Source organism: Pavona decussata, unplaced genomic scaffold (assembly GCF_977016875.1).
Source record: "Pavona decussata unplaced genomic scaffold, jaPavDecu1.1 SCAFFOLD_52, whole genome shotgun sequence".
Taxonomy (NCBI): Eukaryota; Metazoa; Cnidaria; class Anthozoa; order Scleractinia; family Agariciidae; genus Pavona; species Pavona decussata.
Genome location: NW_028145474.1, coordinates 1934903 through 1951921, shown reverse-complemented (window position 1 = coordinate 1951921; position 17019 = coordinate 1934903). Strand labels below are relative to the sequence as shown.

Below are 17019 nucleotides of genomic sequence, written 5' to 3'. Positions count from 1 at the left end.
TAGTTGTTTATTTTGCACAGCGGATACCCCCATAAAAGGTAAGGTAATTTTCACGTGGAGTTGTTGTTTGGATCGTTTGGAAAGATTTTTTCCTGGATTTTTAGAAGTTTTATTCCTGAAAATGCCAAAATCAAAACGAAATAGAGCTGGTAAGAATATTTTAAATGGATTTACAGTATAAATGTTAATGTCATAAGCCCTTCTAGTGCGAAAATTGAGGCCTTTATGCTTATAATTTTGATGCACTAGAAAGAGATTTCTCAACAATTATAAGCTTATCTATATTGTGCATGAGATGTATGCAATAAGCTTGATATTTAACACTTTGCCATTAAGCAGACTTTTTTCGCGATCTTTGTTTCATTGAAGTATTAAGCATTCAGGAATAAGCAGTTTACATCATTAACAAACTTAACCATTATATAATTCAATACGTACTTCACCCCAAATGATAATGCTGTTGTTTTCTATTTTTATAGTATCACTAACAAAGGCAAAGAAAAAAGGATTAGAACTGAAGACTGGACTGGTAAAGGAGGTATAACGTTTTGTTTTTCATTACTTGTTGGGAGCAGCAACGATTTCTTGTCTAAACTTGTGTCAGAAAACAGTTTTTTGCTACTTAATATTGATTTACTGTTTGTTGTCCAGATCCAAGAATGTGTGGATAACTATGCCTTCATTTATGTATTCTCAGTTGAGAATATGAGGAATAGTAAGCTTAAAGAGGTCAGGAATGACTGGAAACACAGTAGGTAGGAATTTTTTAAATAATTATTAATGTTTTGCTTTGGATCACTGGTATTTACTCTTCAGCTGCTGTATCCCTACAGTCTGTGGCAGTCATTACTTTTTGAGAATGATGTATTGTTCAGTTAGTGACACAGGCAAACTCGGAACAATTAAATCCAAGTGCTCCCATCACGAGTGAAACCTAAGACCTTCCGATTACTACACGTGGTTCGGATGCTCTACCACTGAGCTAGAGGAGACTCGAGGGAGCTAAGGCCATTATTAAACTAGGTTCATGGGACAAACATCCTGCATACTGCTAGGATTGGAATTTCAATGTGTGGCAATGCACAATGGAATAAATGTGATGGTGTATATTATATTTTTTGTTTGTTAGGTTTTTCTTTGGTAAAAACAAGGTAATGATCATCGCACTTGGCAGAGATAAGGAGGCTGAATACAAAGAAAACTTACACAAGATAGCAAATGTGAGTGAACACTCTGTTGAAACTTTAATAGATAGGGGATGAAAAGGATCAACTGTGTTTTGTTATATCAACTGTAAAGTCCAGTGCAGGTCATTTCATAAGTTGATGTTGCCCGTTTGTTAGCCTGCCAATTTTAAACCCCAAAAAGTTATTATCACTGACAGAAATTTCAGCACAACACAATAATACTTGAGGCTAATTTAAACTTGACAAATAGATTCCATGTTGCCATGTGTCTGTTCAATAATAGATCACAGATGATTACAAAATGTGGTAAGAACAAAAAAGTGGCGCCGAGAGTGTCACTGATGTTCTTACCACATTTTGATGTTACCTGTGATCTATTACTGAACAGACGCACGGCAACATGGAATCTGTTTGTTTTAAATAATGAAGCAAAAGTTGTTAATGGTGGTGTCATCTATGCATCTGTCCTCCAATAGATCATAAGTACAGTAAGAACCAATCAAAATGTGTGTAGAATTCAGCTTATTATATTAAGTCCAATAGAGCCTGCCGGGTCTATTAATCATCTTGCCGAGTTTTTCTCAGCTATATCCCTTGGGAAAACCTTGTTGTGGTTCAGGTGATTATGTCATTGGCCCGTGACATTCAGGCAAAGGTCTTGCCTTCCACTGCTTTAAACTTACAGGAAACATTTAAGTTCCAGTACCTTCATTAGTGTTTTAAAAGATTTGGCCCCTGCATTGTAGTCTGACCTTTGCACTTTAACTTCATAAAATCGTTATATAAGAATAAGGAACACAATTATATCAGCATTGCATCTCCAGACACAAAACTACTACACACCGCTGTAAGCTCTACAAACAAAATTTTTGCCCCTTATTAACATCAGCTACATTTATACTTATCTAGATGCAGCTTGAAAGCACATAACTCGACATTTTGTTGTTTCAGAAACTAAAAGGACAGTGTGGATTAATGTTTACAAATCAAGCAAAAGAGGATGTAGTCAGGTGAGACATTTTTTTTAAATTCTTTTAAAGGGAACCTCTACTCCGACAACAAATTGACGGTAAATTGTTGGAAATACTGTAGTGTCTAAATTCTAAGTTTTAGTTTAAAAAGAACAAGTGACATTCAAGTGTACTAAAAATTAGATATGATTATCGCCTATTTTCGATTTCCCGGGCGCGGCCATTTTGGATTTCATGACGTCATACGGTTGTTGCTATTGTCAGCAAGCAGAAGTTCTTTTGTGTGAAACAATTGAGCAACCGTATTACGTCACGAAATCCAAGATGGCGGCGCCCAGGAAATTTAAAATAAAAACTAGGCGATAATCAAATTCTGTTTTGTCCGACACAGAAATATTTTTTCCTTGTTTTCCAATGAAATTTGAAATGAGATTGTATTTTCAACAATTTAACGTTAATTTATTTCAAGAGTGGAGGTTTCCTTTAAACTTTCCTACAGGAAAAAATTGTTATAAAACTCTTATTGGAAAGGCCATTCTAGCCAATTTCAGCCTGATCTTGTGTGTAAATCACAAGGTGTGACCTTTGATGTGTGACCTGTGATGTGTGACCTGTGATGGCGGAATCAGTTCAGTTGTCTCATGAGGTCCAATTGTTAATTAGCGGTAATAAACCAAATCCATTCATTGTTGGTTTGTAGATGGTTTAAAGATTACAGTGAGATGGACTATGCCAGGTCAGGCAATGAAGCAACAAGTGATGTCACAATAGATGCAGGTACTCAAAAAAATAAGGAAAACTGGAAATATTTTCTTTTAACTATAAATATAAATATTATGAAAGGTGTTTGTCATCGTGGTTTGAAATGATAGCTGAGTTTAATCGTTTGTCTCTCACTTGCTCGAACCCAATCCTCCACCATTACAGAACATAGCAATGCGACGGGCCACTATCCGCTCTGGGATGAGGTTAAGTTTATTGACCGAGACCCACATTGATACACCCGCAGGGTTAAAGAGGCTATTCACATAAGACTTTACCCTGACAACATCAACAGGGATAATGGAATTGAAATTCCAGAAGCATTGATGCCCACGAGCAAACAACACAGCAGCCGATTGGTACCAAGGCAGACCCCCAAGGGAACAATTTCTAGTCTGAACGACAAGGATTGAAATCATCCAATCAACTACAGCCTAAGAGAGGATCAAAACGCACCAGTCAACACAAACCAAGGTGCTACTTATACTGTTACGCAATAAGTCGACACCATCGCCTGATGAAGACCAGCAGTATAGCAGTTGAAACATCGCAATCCACATCTATGTGACTCAGTCGTGAGACAAACGATTAAACTCAGCCATTATAAATACAAACATTGCAGTTCAAAGAGTTTTCATGTGAAATAAGTATCATGTATTTCCAGGTCCTCTAAAACAGTTTCAACACTCTATGGAGCCACAGCTCAGACAACTGGGACTTGACACAACCCTTAAGAAAGGTAACATGTGTTTTGGATTAAAGTTTAGTCGTAATCTCTTTTACTTACTCATGTTGCCATGGAAAGGCTGGTTTGCACAGTTAATGCAAGCGTGTGCATACACTTAAGCCTTATAAATGCAAGAAAATAAACCGACAGTGTAATGCATATGGAGGCAGAAGAAAAGGAGAGCTTTCCCTTCTCTTGTCTGCTTGCACTTACACTTACATCTTTACATCACCAATGCAAACTGGAATAATGAAAGCATATCCAGGAACAAAAGCACAGCAAAGGGCATCTGTCAAATTAAACTGGACTGTCATGTTGCATTTAATTAACTGATGATAGTTTAAAGATACTGGGCCTGGACAGGTTATCTGGACCATGGAAAGAAATATGTTAAAATACCCATCTGTAAGTGTTGTTTTCAATTTACATGCAGAGCGACATCATAAAGAAAACTTCATCTTCATGACTATATTAAAATGCTTTCCACCTTTCTGATTGTAACAGTATGTGGGACGTGTGTTTGATATGATCATAGTATGCTAAATTACTGGTACTGATTGTAGCTTAGTAGCTACAACATGTTAAGAGCACTGCATCCAACTGGTGTGCCAACAGCCATGGAGTTGACTACAGTTAGGGACTGACAAAAAAAATATATTTTCCTTGAATGCTCTCTCCTGTGGAGTTACATTGGTGTAGTGGTTAATGTGTCAGACTTGTGATTGGAGGGTCTGTGGTTCAAGGATAGGTTGGTCTCTTCATTACTGTGTTGTTTCCTTAGGCAAGAAACTTTGCTCCACATTGTCTCTCTTCACCCTAGTGTATAAAAGGGTACTGGTGACATACTGCTGAAGGTAACCCTGCAATGGACGTGGACTAGCATCTTATCAAGAGAGTGCAGCAACACTCCTACAGTCGACTCCCAATAACTCAAACCTTCAAGGGAAATTGAAAAAGGTTTGAGTCATCGGGAGTTTGAGTTATCGAGGGTAAAATTATATAGAAAATGACCTGAAAGGAAAGGAAATTGGTTTGAGTTAGCGGGAGGTTCGAGTTGAAAATTGGTTCGAGTTAGTGGGAGGTTCGAGTTAGCGAGGGTCTGAGTTATTGGGAGTCGACTGTAGTTACCTTATGGGGATACTTCATGGAGCTAGTTATTTCAGAAACCAGAGTAAGCTCTGTCTGTGTGGGCCAGTTAGGTGCAACTTCACCTTCTCTCTTCTGATCAACTGAATATGGACCACTACGTGTACGTGATCAGTGACAGTCAGTGACCATTCTCAACAGTTAACATTATTCTGTCAAGATCTCACCAGTTCAAAGTCCTAAACGTAGCTAAACTACTGAAAATTGATGAATCCCATTTAAAACTTTCAGGTGTTGTAACATTACAAACAGATTTTCAGATCTGCAAAGAAGGTGATGCACTGACCCCAGAGCAAGCTAGACTTCTGGTAAGGAGCTAAGAAAGTAACATTTTACAAATTATGAACTTAAATGATAATAAAAATGAACAACGTCCTTGTGATGCCATTGTCATGTTGAAATGCCAAGGGCTATTAAAAATCTCATGCATTATTTTAAGTAACTGAGGATATCTGCATATAATTATCAGACAATTTAAGCCAACACTTGATGCCAATCTTGACAAAACCTTGGTTTCTTGGACCGTTCCAAGATGCACAGAATGTGTGCACAGTATGCAGCAAAAAGAGGTACTGGCCTTCAGGCCAAGACATCACCTACACCTCTCCTGCACCAAGTTCTTCAATAGCCCGTTTTACAGTTGTGTGCTTAGTGATCTGGCCATGGACTGGAAACGAGGCTGGGGTTGACGTTGTTTTGATACAAACCTCACTGCTTTGCATATGTAGATCACGCTGTTCTTATGCTAAATAGTTTGCATTTACATATGAAAAGAACTGGGGTTTGTATCAAAACAAGGTCGTCCCAACCTCGCTTCAAAGCCAAGGCCAGTTCACTTAATTAGGGCACAACTGTAAAATGGCCTATTGCATGTAGTGGTAGTCATTACAGATTGTGTGCATAAAGTGAGGTTACACAACACTTCAATGTTCATAACCCTGTGGGCCCAGACACTTATAGCAAAGAGTAGGGCATGGAGTTCCCAGTGTGCTGGTCTGGTCTTTGTGCTGTTTCATGATTTTATGGGTTGAGTGGGTAGGATGAGCTCGCTAATGGACATAATTATGCTGATGTAAACCGCATTTGAATATAATAAAATAATATAAAAAATACGGTATGTAAATGCATTACCATTGCCTTTTTACAGATTGTTATTTCTTGGTTTCCCCACAGAACAAGAAATATAGGGAGGCACGTAATTGAAGGAGTTGGTCATAAACTATGCTAAGCGCTGCTCCAAATAAGCTCCAGTTTGGCAGACAGATACTCATATGATACATTTATTGATGTTAGGCTGAAATTTCCTGGTTTATGACTTTTTTATAATTTTTTTTATTACTCCTGTTCATTTTATTAGCTTAAATTGGGAAAAACGCATGGGTTAGAATTGAAGTGTTTCTTATATGTAACAAGGAGTCTGCTTGCTAAATTAGAGCTAATTTGGAGCAAACTTTCACTTAGCAATAGCTTTGGACCGACCCCTTAAATTATTCTTCCAGATACTGGTAGATGATATCAGATATTCATTCTTTGGACCTTAAACATTCTGCTAGATTTTATTGCATTATGCTGTTGGCATTTAAGTTAGCTTAACTTCACGCTGTTCCAAAAAGCAGCAGGTTAAATTTGAACAAATTAACTGTTTACTAATTGTATACGTGTGTATAATAATATTTATAAAGTTCTACCTTGTCTTGACATCAATTCATTTCTCACAAATTCAGTAAAGGCACAAGGCGATTAAAACTTGTTATAAAACTATATTAATATGTAATTTTTGTGTGGTAATGATTTATTTCTATTATTTTATATGTTACTAAGCTTGTGTTTCCTTTATAAATTCCTTTCTCCAGTGATATTGTAAAATCTCGTACAGCTATCTATAAATATCACAGTGTAATTGGTCAATGTTGCTTGCACAAAATGCACTTATTAACTTATATGTACATGTATTTGCTCAACTATAAAAAGCTTCAAACAAGTGCACTGTGCAGACTGTATATTAACTTGAAAGGAAAATTTTCCACTTATCTTCATATTAGACAAACATCCTTGAAATGAAGATGGAAACTGAAGTATCCAAAAATGTCTTCCAAACTTAAACATTGTGTCTTTGTTTTGAAATGCCTAAAATCTGTTCTGCTGCTACTAAAATTTGGTAACATCATTCTCATGTTTTTGTATTTGTTTTTTATCAAACAGAAACTCTTTGGAAACCCAATGGCTGAATTTCACATCTCTCTCTTGTGTATGTGGTCAAATGATGGCACATTTGAAGAACTCACTTAACCTCTTTGAATGATCAGTTAAATCTGAAGCTATTTGTAACATAAACATTTTAAAATTGGCACCAATAAAAAAAGCACAAAAAATCTTGTTTCTAGCTTGATGTTGTAAAAGTTCAGAATTACTTTGTCTTAGTCAACAAATGTCATGGCCCTTGGGGTTTTAACCATGATAGATGTTTTTTTCAAATGTAGAGTAAAAAAAATCTTTATTAAACCTTGGTACAAAAAACTTTTAAATTTAGACAACAAGACCACAAGGTGATTTGGGGTTTCTATGTTTCTTTCATCACATGCCCAGAAAAGATAACTCGTTCAGTACACTTTTGCCGTGTTTTCTTCCAAAACAAATGGATTCACAATTCTCCAAATCACATTTCGGTCTTGTCACATAAGCTGAGGCGTAGAGTATGCGGCATAAAGAGTGCTGGTCACCTTCAATGGTATAAATGAGACTTTTCCTTTGATGTATGTGATTGAAATGAAATGCATTACACTGTGGGAAGCACTTTTATTTACACTAATCTGCAAGCAGGCTCCCTAGGGAGCAGTACTGGTGTCGAATTTGTAACTTGTCTTGCAAACTAATTGAGTATCGAAACACCTAGCTTTAGTCTCTTTTGCAACTCCAAGATAACCAACACCATTCTTGGGTGGTAAAAACTGGTTCATTATTGCCTGTTTTATTCATAAAAAGCCAAACTAAGCCGAGGTTATTTATGTCTATGATATCGAGGTTGTGCTGTATTACACTTATTTCTTCTCAAAAGCAGCAATCAACTTCAATAGTCGTCCTCTTCCCATTTCCTCCTCTTCCTCGTGTTTCCCTTCCTTTGTCCCATGGGCGTCGTCAACACCACTCTCTTTTCTTTTCTCCTCAATGTAATACTGAGCAGACCTGTTCTCAGCAACTTGAGTTTTTTGCTGTCTTTCTGTAGGCTTTGCTGCAATAATTGTTCGCTGGCCTCTCTGGCTGGCCTCTTCTAATTCCTTTCTAATTTGACTTGGTGACTTGTAAGAGTCTTCATCCTCCATGCTGGCGAATGCGGCAGGAACAGCAGGCTTGGGAGGCCTTTCAGGCTTTTTCCTTCTATCGTCAGCAACACGCGAGTTTTTCTCTTCCTCTAATTCCTTTCTTATTTGACTTGGTGATTTGTACGCCTCCTCTCCCTCCGTGTCGGCAAATTCTAATGGAACCGTAGGCTTAGGTGGCCTTTTTGGTTTTTTCTTCCCTTCACGAGCAGAGTTCAAGTCTTTTTCCCATGACGTTTGGACATCTTCCAACTCTTTTCGTATTTGATTCGGTGATTTATAGACCTCTTCTTCTCCTACATTGGAGAATTCTGGAGGAACTGCGGGCTTTGGAGGCCTTGTAGGCTTTTTCTTTCCATTGTTACCAGTATTTACCATTTTTTCGGGCGATTGCGTTTGAACGATTTCATCATCGACCATAATCATGACGCTGTATGGCTTAATGTCTGATTTCTCGTTCCTTTTCCTTTCACTTTCTTTCTTGTCTTTCCTATCTCCACGAGGAAACAAAACTGGTGTCATCTTTTCTTTCAACTTTCTTGGTCGAGGGACAGGTTCAACTGGTTTTGGTGAGTCATAGACGTCAACATGATCCTCATCTGGCGGAGGAAAAGGCTTGATGTGTTGTGGTGAGTCAATGACATCACCTGTACCCTTATCTTTCACATGATCGATGTTGCTAATTTTTATTGGCTCACTCTTACTGTGACCATTGTCAATCGTCGAAGCTTTTTCTTGCAGATCGGCAATTAAACTGGCAGTAACGTCATTGTCAACGTCATCATTGGTGATGTCATTTGTAACGTCGATAATGACATCATCTTTGTCGAAGTCCTTGTTGTCGCCTTTATGCGAGTCCCTCATTAGCTGTTCAAAGGGATCGAGTAGTTCTCCTTCATCCCTGTTGTATGGTTGAGGTTCAGGGATGTCCAAAGGATCAAAAGCGACTAGCAGTGTATGTTCTGGAAAGACAGGAGATGTCGATTGGAATGTTAGGTCTGTAACGGTTGTAACTGAGGAGGACGTATCAGATGGAATAGAGGCGAACTGGAACAGATCATCCGTTGGTGGTTCTATTAACAGTGACTGTTGGTAATCCGGTTGGAGTTCGGATAGCTCCTCGGTTTTCGCGTCAAACTTTAAGAGATTTTCTGCTTGCACTGGGGAGCACGACGGCTGGTAAATGTCTTGAAGTTCGTCTGTTGGTGGCTCCATCAGCGGTGGCTGTGGGTAATCCAACTGGTTTTCGGTGGCCTCTTCTGTTTTCGATTGAAAATGATTTTCTGTTTGCAACTGCTTTGGGGAACTCGGCTGGAAGTATATGCTTTGCAGCTCTGTTTCGTCCCTTGTTCTCGAAGTTAGCTGTTGGAAGATGCCCTGCAGGTCTGGCGAGTTTGCATCAGCAAGATCCTCTCCTGTGTCTGGTGACGTTTCTGGGACTGAATGGGGTTCATCCAAGAGCGGCTGCTGTTGTAGATCTAGAACGTTCTCTGTCTTCACATCAAAACGCTGTGGGTCTTCAATCAAAACTGGATGTTGATAATCTGTGTGTAGATTGGGCTCATCTACTCTCGTATCAACAGGAGGTTCGGCTTTATTTGGTAAGATTGTTTTCCCTGAAGCAACCAGTGGCGTTTCAACAAAGAGTTCTTCCTTCCGCTTGTCGCCCTGTTTGCTGGTGAATTCTACGTCCTTGGTTATTTTTAGCTTCTCTATTGGTGCGTGTACAGACTTGGCCTGAGCTAATGTAGTGACAGGAATACCAGATGCGTCTTCAGCATCTGAAAATACAGGACTACCATCACCTGCTGCCACTGGGGTACTAGGCTCTGAAGGCATAGGAGTAGCAGTTTCTGAAGCGACAGGAGTGGCAGTTTCTGAACCTACAGGAGTGGCAATTTCTGAGCCCACAGGAGTAGCAGTTTCTGAAGCGACAGGAGTAGCACTTTCTGAAACCAAAGGACTGCGAGGTTCTACAGCCACAGATGAAACACTCTCTGGCTCTACAGTAGCACCAGGAGAAAGAAGATTTTCATCAACGATTCTTTCGTCCAGGTAATCCAGCATGGACTGTGTTGATCTGAGTGAATCCACCGAGCTGTCGCGACTTGTGTTGGGTCGTTGTCGTGACCGGAACCGACTGGGTCTTCCGTGGTCAGTTAATACATAATCGGCACTTTTTCTTCGTAATTCCTGAGGAACGGGTCGCGTTCTATGAACTTTCGCTTCATGCTTCTTGATATCTTTCAGGAGCTCGTTTTCAAGGTCAGTCACTTTGATTTGTGCGGTACTCAGTTTGTCGGACCAGTCACGAATCAATTTTTCGGCTTTTATTGGAGTGGCATGGACTTCTGATACGCGGACCACCGGAACGTCTGACTCAGAAGCCGCATTTCCCCTTTCTTTGTGCATTGCATCCGACTTTGTGAGCTTCGCTTTGATGTCAGCTAGTTCCTTCAAAAGCCTTTCATTTTCACTGGCAACTTTCTTGTTCAAAGACTCAGTTTCTTTTAGTTTTCTGCCTGCCTTTTCAGCTTCACTTTCCATGTCCTCTATTTGCTCTTTTTGCATTTTGAGTTTGGCGTCTTTTCGCGCGAGATCTTTCTTCAGCGACTGCAAACCTCTTTCCGCCACGTCACGATTGTAATTTGAGTTCATCACGCTCTCTTCTCTTTCCGCGAGATTACTCCTGAAACTATCGGTGATCTCTTTCTGTTTTTGCAGCCTCTTCTCTAACTCCGAATTCTCCTCTTTAGTGTATTTCAACTTTCTGTTCAGTTCTTCAAGTTCTTCATGCAAATCTGCGTTGTCTCGTAACGTATCTTCCAAGCTTTGTTCAAGAGTTGCCATCTTAGCCCGCGTATCTCTCAACAAGTCTTCCATTTCGCTTATGCTTTCTTCTTGATTTTCTTTCGCTGCTTCCAACTCAGAGATATTTTTCTTGGCGCGTGATAATTCATCTCTCAACTTAGATTTTTCTTCCATTCCTTTGTTTTGTAGGTCTTCATGTTCTGCAATATTTTTCTCCAACATTTGAACCTTTCTTTGAATGCTATCATTCTCCCTGTCTTTTGTCTCAACTTTTTGTTTCAAAGCCAAACGCTTCTCTCTTTCATACTCCAGTTCTTTGCGAAGCTCTTTGTTGACCTTGTCAAGCTCCTCTTTCATGTCTTGTAACGTTTCCTGCTTGGAAGACAAATCTCCCATTTTCTTCTCCATCTTCGTAAGTTTTTCTTTGAGTTCGTTGTTTTCAGCTTCCGTTTTCTCAATATTCTCGCGCGCGTTGGTAAATCTTTGTTGAAGCAATTGCTCGTTCGAAAGCCCGTTGTCCCTCGCCATTTCAAGTTCAGAAATATTATCTTTTGCATCTCGCAGTTTCTTCTCCAAAGTCGTAATTTTGCCCTGACATGAATCTAAAGTGTCCTGTGTTTTTTCAAGTTCCCTTTCTGTTTCGTTGTAATCTTTTTCTAAAGCTTGATACTCGTCCTGCCGTGCTTCAAGTTGCGTCTTTAACTTGACGATTTGATCTTTCGCTGCGCGCAAGTTTTCTTCATTCATCGAATTTTTATCTTCTCCCCGCTCAAACGCCGTTTCCAAGTCTGTGATGCTTTCATGAGCAGCTGACAACTGTTGTTCAAGAACTTTGGTCTCCTCTTTAGATTCCGCCAGTAAATTTTCCAGTTCCTTTTTGTTGTTAGCTGTCTCTTCCAAACTTTTCTTCAAACGTTCATTTTGTTCGCTCAGTTTAGTAGCTTCGTTTTCGTAATCTTCAAGTCTATCAACTAATTCCTCCAGTTGTTTCTCTTGTGCTGAGATTGTTCTTTTATCCTCGTTTTGCTCCGTTTCCAAAGCTTCAATTTTCTCCTCTTTCTCAGCGACATTGTGCTCCAATTCTTTTTGATCGTGTAAAAGTCTGGCCTTTTCTTGTGACGCTGTATAAAACTGTTCTCTGCTTTCAATCAATTCAGCTTGTAGATCCGATAACTCAGTTTCAGTGTTACTGGATAAAGATTTGATTTCGTGGTAGCGTTGTTCGGAAATTGCTAACTCTTCGTGCAGTTGTTCTAAATCGTTATCTTTTTCTCGAAGAGCGTCTTCTAGTTGTAATATCGTTTTTTCGTTCTCTTGATGAGAATTTTCCAAAGCATGTTCAGCATCTTCTATCTGTTGCCTCAAATGTTCATTTTGTGTTTGCAAATCTCCCAAACTTTCAACAGTCTTCTTCTGTTTTTCTTCATCATCAGCGACCCTTTCTCTCAACTTTTCAACTTCGCGTTGCAATTCTGCAGATTCTTGTTGGACAAGGTGTATTTGTTGCTGCAAAGCGTTGGCTTCTTTGTCCATTTTCCTGTACGCCTGCTCTGTCTCTCCGAGTTGAACTTGCAAATTTGCATTGCTTTCTTCCGATTGGTGTAGAAGTTCTTGTAAAGATTTTTCTTTGGTCCGCGATCTTCCCTGTTGTTTCTCGAGCTCGAGAATTGTATTCTGCGCTCGAAGTACCTGTTCTTCAGCACGAGTACTCGTTTCCTTGGAGCTTTCAACCAACGCTTCCAGACGCTCTTGTTGCACGCATAACACTGACAGCTCTTTTTGTAACCTGGCAACTTCATCATCCTTTGCAGACAATTCTTCTTGCATAATTTTCTGAAGTTCTATTCTGTTTTCCTGTTCATCTTGGCCTTTGCTTTCCTTCTCTTTGAGATTTTGTCTTGCGTGAGCAAGCTCTACTAACAGTTCCTCTTTGTCTTCATTGATCTTTATCAAACTTGTCTCGTAATGGCGGAGTTTTTCTTCCAGTTCTTCTGTTTTGTTTTGAAGATCTTCCTTATTTCCCTGAACAACCTTGCCCTCGTTCTCCATCCTTTGGAGCTTTTCTTGGGCATGTTTCAATTCTGCCAACAGTTCTTCGTTCTCTGTGCTCTTATTCTCCAAGCTTGCCTCAAAAAAGTGTGCTTGTTCTTCCAGATCTTCTGTTTTGTTTTCAAGTTCCTTTCTTTTCTTCTCAGAAACTTTACGCTCTCTTTCCGTCTCTTCGAGATCATCTCTCGTCTGTTTTAACTCTAATAACAGCTTTTCGTTCTCTGTGTTCACCTTCGCCAAACTTGCCTCATAACTGTGAATTTTTTCTTCCATTTGTTCAGTTTTTTCTTGAAGCTTTTCCCTGTTTTCGTGAACAGTGTTATCATTGTTCTCCATCTTTTTGAGCATTTCTCGGGTGTCCGTCAACTCCGATAGCAGATCTTTGTTTTCTGCACTCAGCTGAGCCAAACGTGTTTCATAATCGTGAATCTGTCCCTCAAGTTCTTCAGTTTTGCTTTGAGGTCGATAAATTTCCCCCTGAGGCAGTTCCGAGTTTAGGCCCTTTGGTGCATCCACAAAGTCAATGAGACTTTGTTCTACTTCATTTTCCGAAAAATGTACAACATCTTCTGGAAACGTTTCCAAACCACGTTGTAAAATGGATTTGTCTACCAGTGGTTCATCGATAGCGAGCAAATTCTCTACTTCCAACTCTAACGATTCCGTGACTTCACCTTTGGGTGAAAATCTTTGGCTTTCTTCCAGAGCTTGTATGAGCATTCTCTCCTTTTCTTTTAACTGTCTATTTTCTTCGGTCATTTTAAGAAGCTCTTCGTCCCTTTGAAGCTGCAAAGTCCTCGCGTCATGTTCTTGATCTTTGAGCTTTTCATTCTCAGCTATGACCTCTGCCAATCTCTTCTCTGTCTCTTTAAGTCTGCGAGTTGCGAGAGCCAGCTCTGCGTGGGATTTCTCTGCCTCATCTGTGTCGGTCGTCTCCTCATGTAGAACGGGTTGTTGAGAGTGGGAAAGAATGTCCCTTCTTAATCTGTCGATGGCCTTTTCCCGTTCCGTCTCAGAGAAACCACTGTCTGGACTAGCCGGGTCGGCTGCCGTTACTTCTCTGTAAAGCGCTTTAGCGGGTAATTTGCCAGGTTTTAGTGAGCCAAGCTCCTGTTCAATCAGCCTCTTGGACATTCGCAGTCCTTCCATCTCTCTGTTTTTCTTGAGAATTTCATCTGTCAGTGAGTCGATCTCATTGTGTAATTCTACCAGCTCATTTTGTAACTCTTTGATTCTTTCATCCTTTCTCTTCATCAGAGTATCGTGTGCATCTAATCTCATCCTTTGCAAAGAATTTTGTTCACGTGCGCTTTGTAGCGCCTCCTCCAATTCCTCGACTTCGGTTTTACTTGTTTGGAATTCCTCTTTTAGTCTTTTATTTTCTTTGTTTAATTCTTCGTTGTCTTTCATGAAATCGCTCATCCTTTCCTCTCCTTTATCCATTTTCAAATCTTGTAACTGTCTCTCTAAAGATGAGATTCTTTGTCTGCAATTCTCAGCCTCCGTTTCCAGATCTCTCCTTTTCTCTTCGCTGGAATCGTAAAATCCTTGCATTTGCGCGAGTTCTTTCTTCGTCAGATACAACTGTTGCTCCAGTTGGGTAAACTTCTCCAGGTTCACCAGCACCTCTTGGCTTAACTCAGATTCTCTATCTTCGTTTTGTTGTCGTTGGAACTCTAACTCGCTCACTTTGCCCTCCAGATCGCTTACTTGTTGTTTCATTTTAGAGATCTTGTTGCTGTTCGCTTCAGTAGTTGTTTCGGAACTCAGACGGTCAATCTCCCGGTCTGCGTTCTCTCTTTGTAATCTCTCGTTCTCAATCTTAAGCGAGCGTTCTTCGCCCCTAACAGCAGTCAGTTCTCGTTTCATGGCTTCCACAGCTCTAGATAAGCCTTCATTCTCTTTTGTAACAGACGCAAGGAATCTCTCTTTGTCGCTTAATTTATCTCTGTAACTTTCGCACTTCCCGCGCAGCTCTGAAATCTCTTTCTCCAATACGGACAAATTCCCGCCGGAAATGTTGGCTTTTGAATTTCCCTCGTTTATACACCTTTGTAAATATCTTCTCTCCTCTGCAGAGCTACTCACCTTTTGTCTCAGTGTACTTATTTGCTCTTCACTAAACTGCAATTCTTGTTGAAGTTTCGTTTTATCTTGCTCTGCATTAAGCCGATTAGCGTTCACTCTAAGTATCTCGTCTTGTAGATTTTTAATATCTTCATGCAGTCCCCGGTTTTCGGCTTTTAAGCGCTTAAGCAAACTGTCTTTAGAAGTGACGTCTTTGTTGTAAGATTCGCACAATTTTTCCTGGAGAGCTATTTTCCTCTCCATCCTCGCATAGTCATTTGACTCGTACTTTCGAAGCTTTTCCCTCAAGCGCGAATTCTCCTTCATAAGCGTTTCACTCAACTCATCAGGTTCCACAAAACCTGGTGAAAGCCGGTAGCCGTTTTCACCTTTACGAGTTTTATCTGTCTTTAGCTGCATATTCTCCCGTCTTAAATTTTCCACATCTCTTTCCAATGTTTGTTTATCGACTTTAAGTCGTTCAATGCACGCGTCCTTTTCCGCCGTTTCCTTGTAGTGCTCTTGACAAATTTCGTGGTGTTTCGAGAGTTGAGCGTGCATTGTTTCGAAGCTGGAGATTAATTCCTCCTTCTGCGATTCCGTTTGTTCGAAATACGCGAGTAGAGATGCTTTCAAATCATCCTCTAATTTAGACACCTGCAAGCCCAGTATCTTGACCAGACTATCACGCGCAACTGTCGGTTTATCATTCACAAAGTTAGTACCGTGTGTGCCGCGATAGTCTGAATGCGGTGATTCCATTCCTAATCCAGAACTCCTTTCATCACTGTCATGTTTATAATCGTCCCATCCATTAACGCTCTCCATACCTGAAAAATCTCCATTTTGTCCATTGAAACTGTCTGTGGCATCCCTTGTTTCAGTAAGGGCTCTTAACTTTGTCAGCGTTTCTTTGGCCATTGCAAGTTGCTTTAAAATGTACTCCTTATCTCGGGAGAAATTCGTCATGTTTAATTCGTGAAAAAAATTCGAGCTTCAGTGAAGTAAATGTATGGAAGCAAATTGTCCTACAATCCAAGCTAGTTAAATCACTATGCAGAAACAAATAATTGTATCCTAAGATTCGTGGAATAATCTTGCAGACAACGTCCGCTGATGCGATTTCGATTCCTCGATAGAGGCGTTCACCATATTTTCAACTTTCTAGAGAAGCCAGTTTACGCAGTTCTGTGGTTCTCGTACAACGCGTAGTTATTTTTACGTGTGATGAAAAATAGACCGCAATACTATGCTACTGTATAATTATATCACGGAGATATTACACCGACGGTCTTTTTCTGCCCATGAAATAAGACGAGATATCCATTCACGCTTACATCCGAGGAAATGTAACGTCCTTTAGAATGACTTTTTGTCGATTTCCCACGACGGGTAAGCCATGTTTGATGAATATACTGCCGGTCGCTCGCTGTAAAAGGCCATTTAACATTATGGAAAGGCGAGTGATATTTATTATGCAAAAAAGCTTATGTTTTCCCTTTTCCGCTTTTTGTCGCTTCTTTGTGATTCGTCGGCTTTATATTTTTGGCAGGTGTTCCTGTAAGCTCGGGTATCTATGGAAACGGGTGTTTTTCGCTGTTTCTGATTGGCTTTTCAGCGTAAATGATTGTTAGATATTAGGAAATACGTTTTGCTTTTGAATGTTTTATAAAAATGGGCAAAATTAATTTCCTTTGGAAACTTAAATATTCTTGTTTATCAAATAGTGAAAGATTAGCTGTCTTTTTCTTCCCTCCACGTCAGTTTCGATATTGCTTTGTATATTTAAGTACCTGCAATATTGATCTATCAATTCATCGAGAAGAAAGTAAGTTCTAAGTGTTTTGTGACAGATAATGTTACATTACGAACTTGTAGATTCTTTTTAGGAAGTTAATTCTGATAAATGCAGCTATTTTTTAATTCTATTTGGCAACCATCTCATTTCATTTCATGTTGTTGCCAATATTTACATGTCGATT

General features: G+C 39.7%; 2 protein-coding genes across 2 annotated transcripts; one reads left to right on the top strand and one right to left on the bottom strand.

The window, feature by feature from the left end:
• Positions 1 to 39: 39 nt before the first annotated feature.
• On the top strand, positions 40 to 7169 carry LOC146480873 (mRNA turnover protein 4 homolog). Its single transcript, XM_085109216.1, has 9 exons — positions 40 to 149; positions 480 to 538; positions 652 to 755; positions 1130 to 1220; positions 2139 to 2197; positions 2859 to 2935; positions 3585 to 3659; positions 5025 to 5101; positions 6996 to 7169. The coding sequence occupies exons 1-9, from the start codon at positions 122 to 124 to the stop codon at positions 7080 to 7082; spliced, it is 657 nt and encodes a 218-aa protein (XP_084965342.1). The 5' UTR covers positions 40 to 121; the 3' UTR covers positions 7083 to 7169.
• Positions 7170 to 7687: 518 nt separating this feature from the next.
• Positions 7688 to 16213, bottom strand: LOC146480872 (uncharacterized). Its single transcript, XM_085109214.1, has one exon. The coding sequence runs from the start codon at positions 16004 to 16006 to the stop codon at positions 7832 to 7834; it is 8175 nt and encodes a 2724-aa protein (XP_084965340.1). The 5' UTR covers positions 16007 to 16213; the 3' UTR covers positions 7688 to 7831.
• Between the last annotated feature and the right edge of the window lie 806 nt (positions 16214 to 17019).

What these genes read in the sequence shown, in the direction of transcription:
- LOC146480873 (XM_085109216.1), top strand. Translation starts at nt 122, where the DNA reads ATGCCAAAATCAAAACGAAATAGAGCTG. An exon ending in TGATGTCACAATAGATGCAG is followed by an intron (nt 2,936 to 3,584) that starts GTACTCAAAAAA and finishes ATGTATTTCCAG; the next exon opens with GTCCTCTAAAACAGTTTCAA. An exon ending in CAGAGCAAGCTAGACTTCTG is followed by an intron (nt 5,102 to 6,995) that starts GTAAGGAGCTAA and finishes TTTATCAAACAG; the next exon opens with AAACTCTTTGGAAACCCAAT.
- LOC146480872 (XM_085109214.1), bottom strand. Translation starts at nt 16,006, where the DNA reads ATGACGAATTTCTCCCGAGATAAGGAGTACATTTTAAAGCAACTTGCA.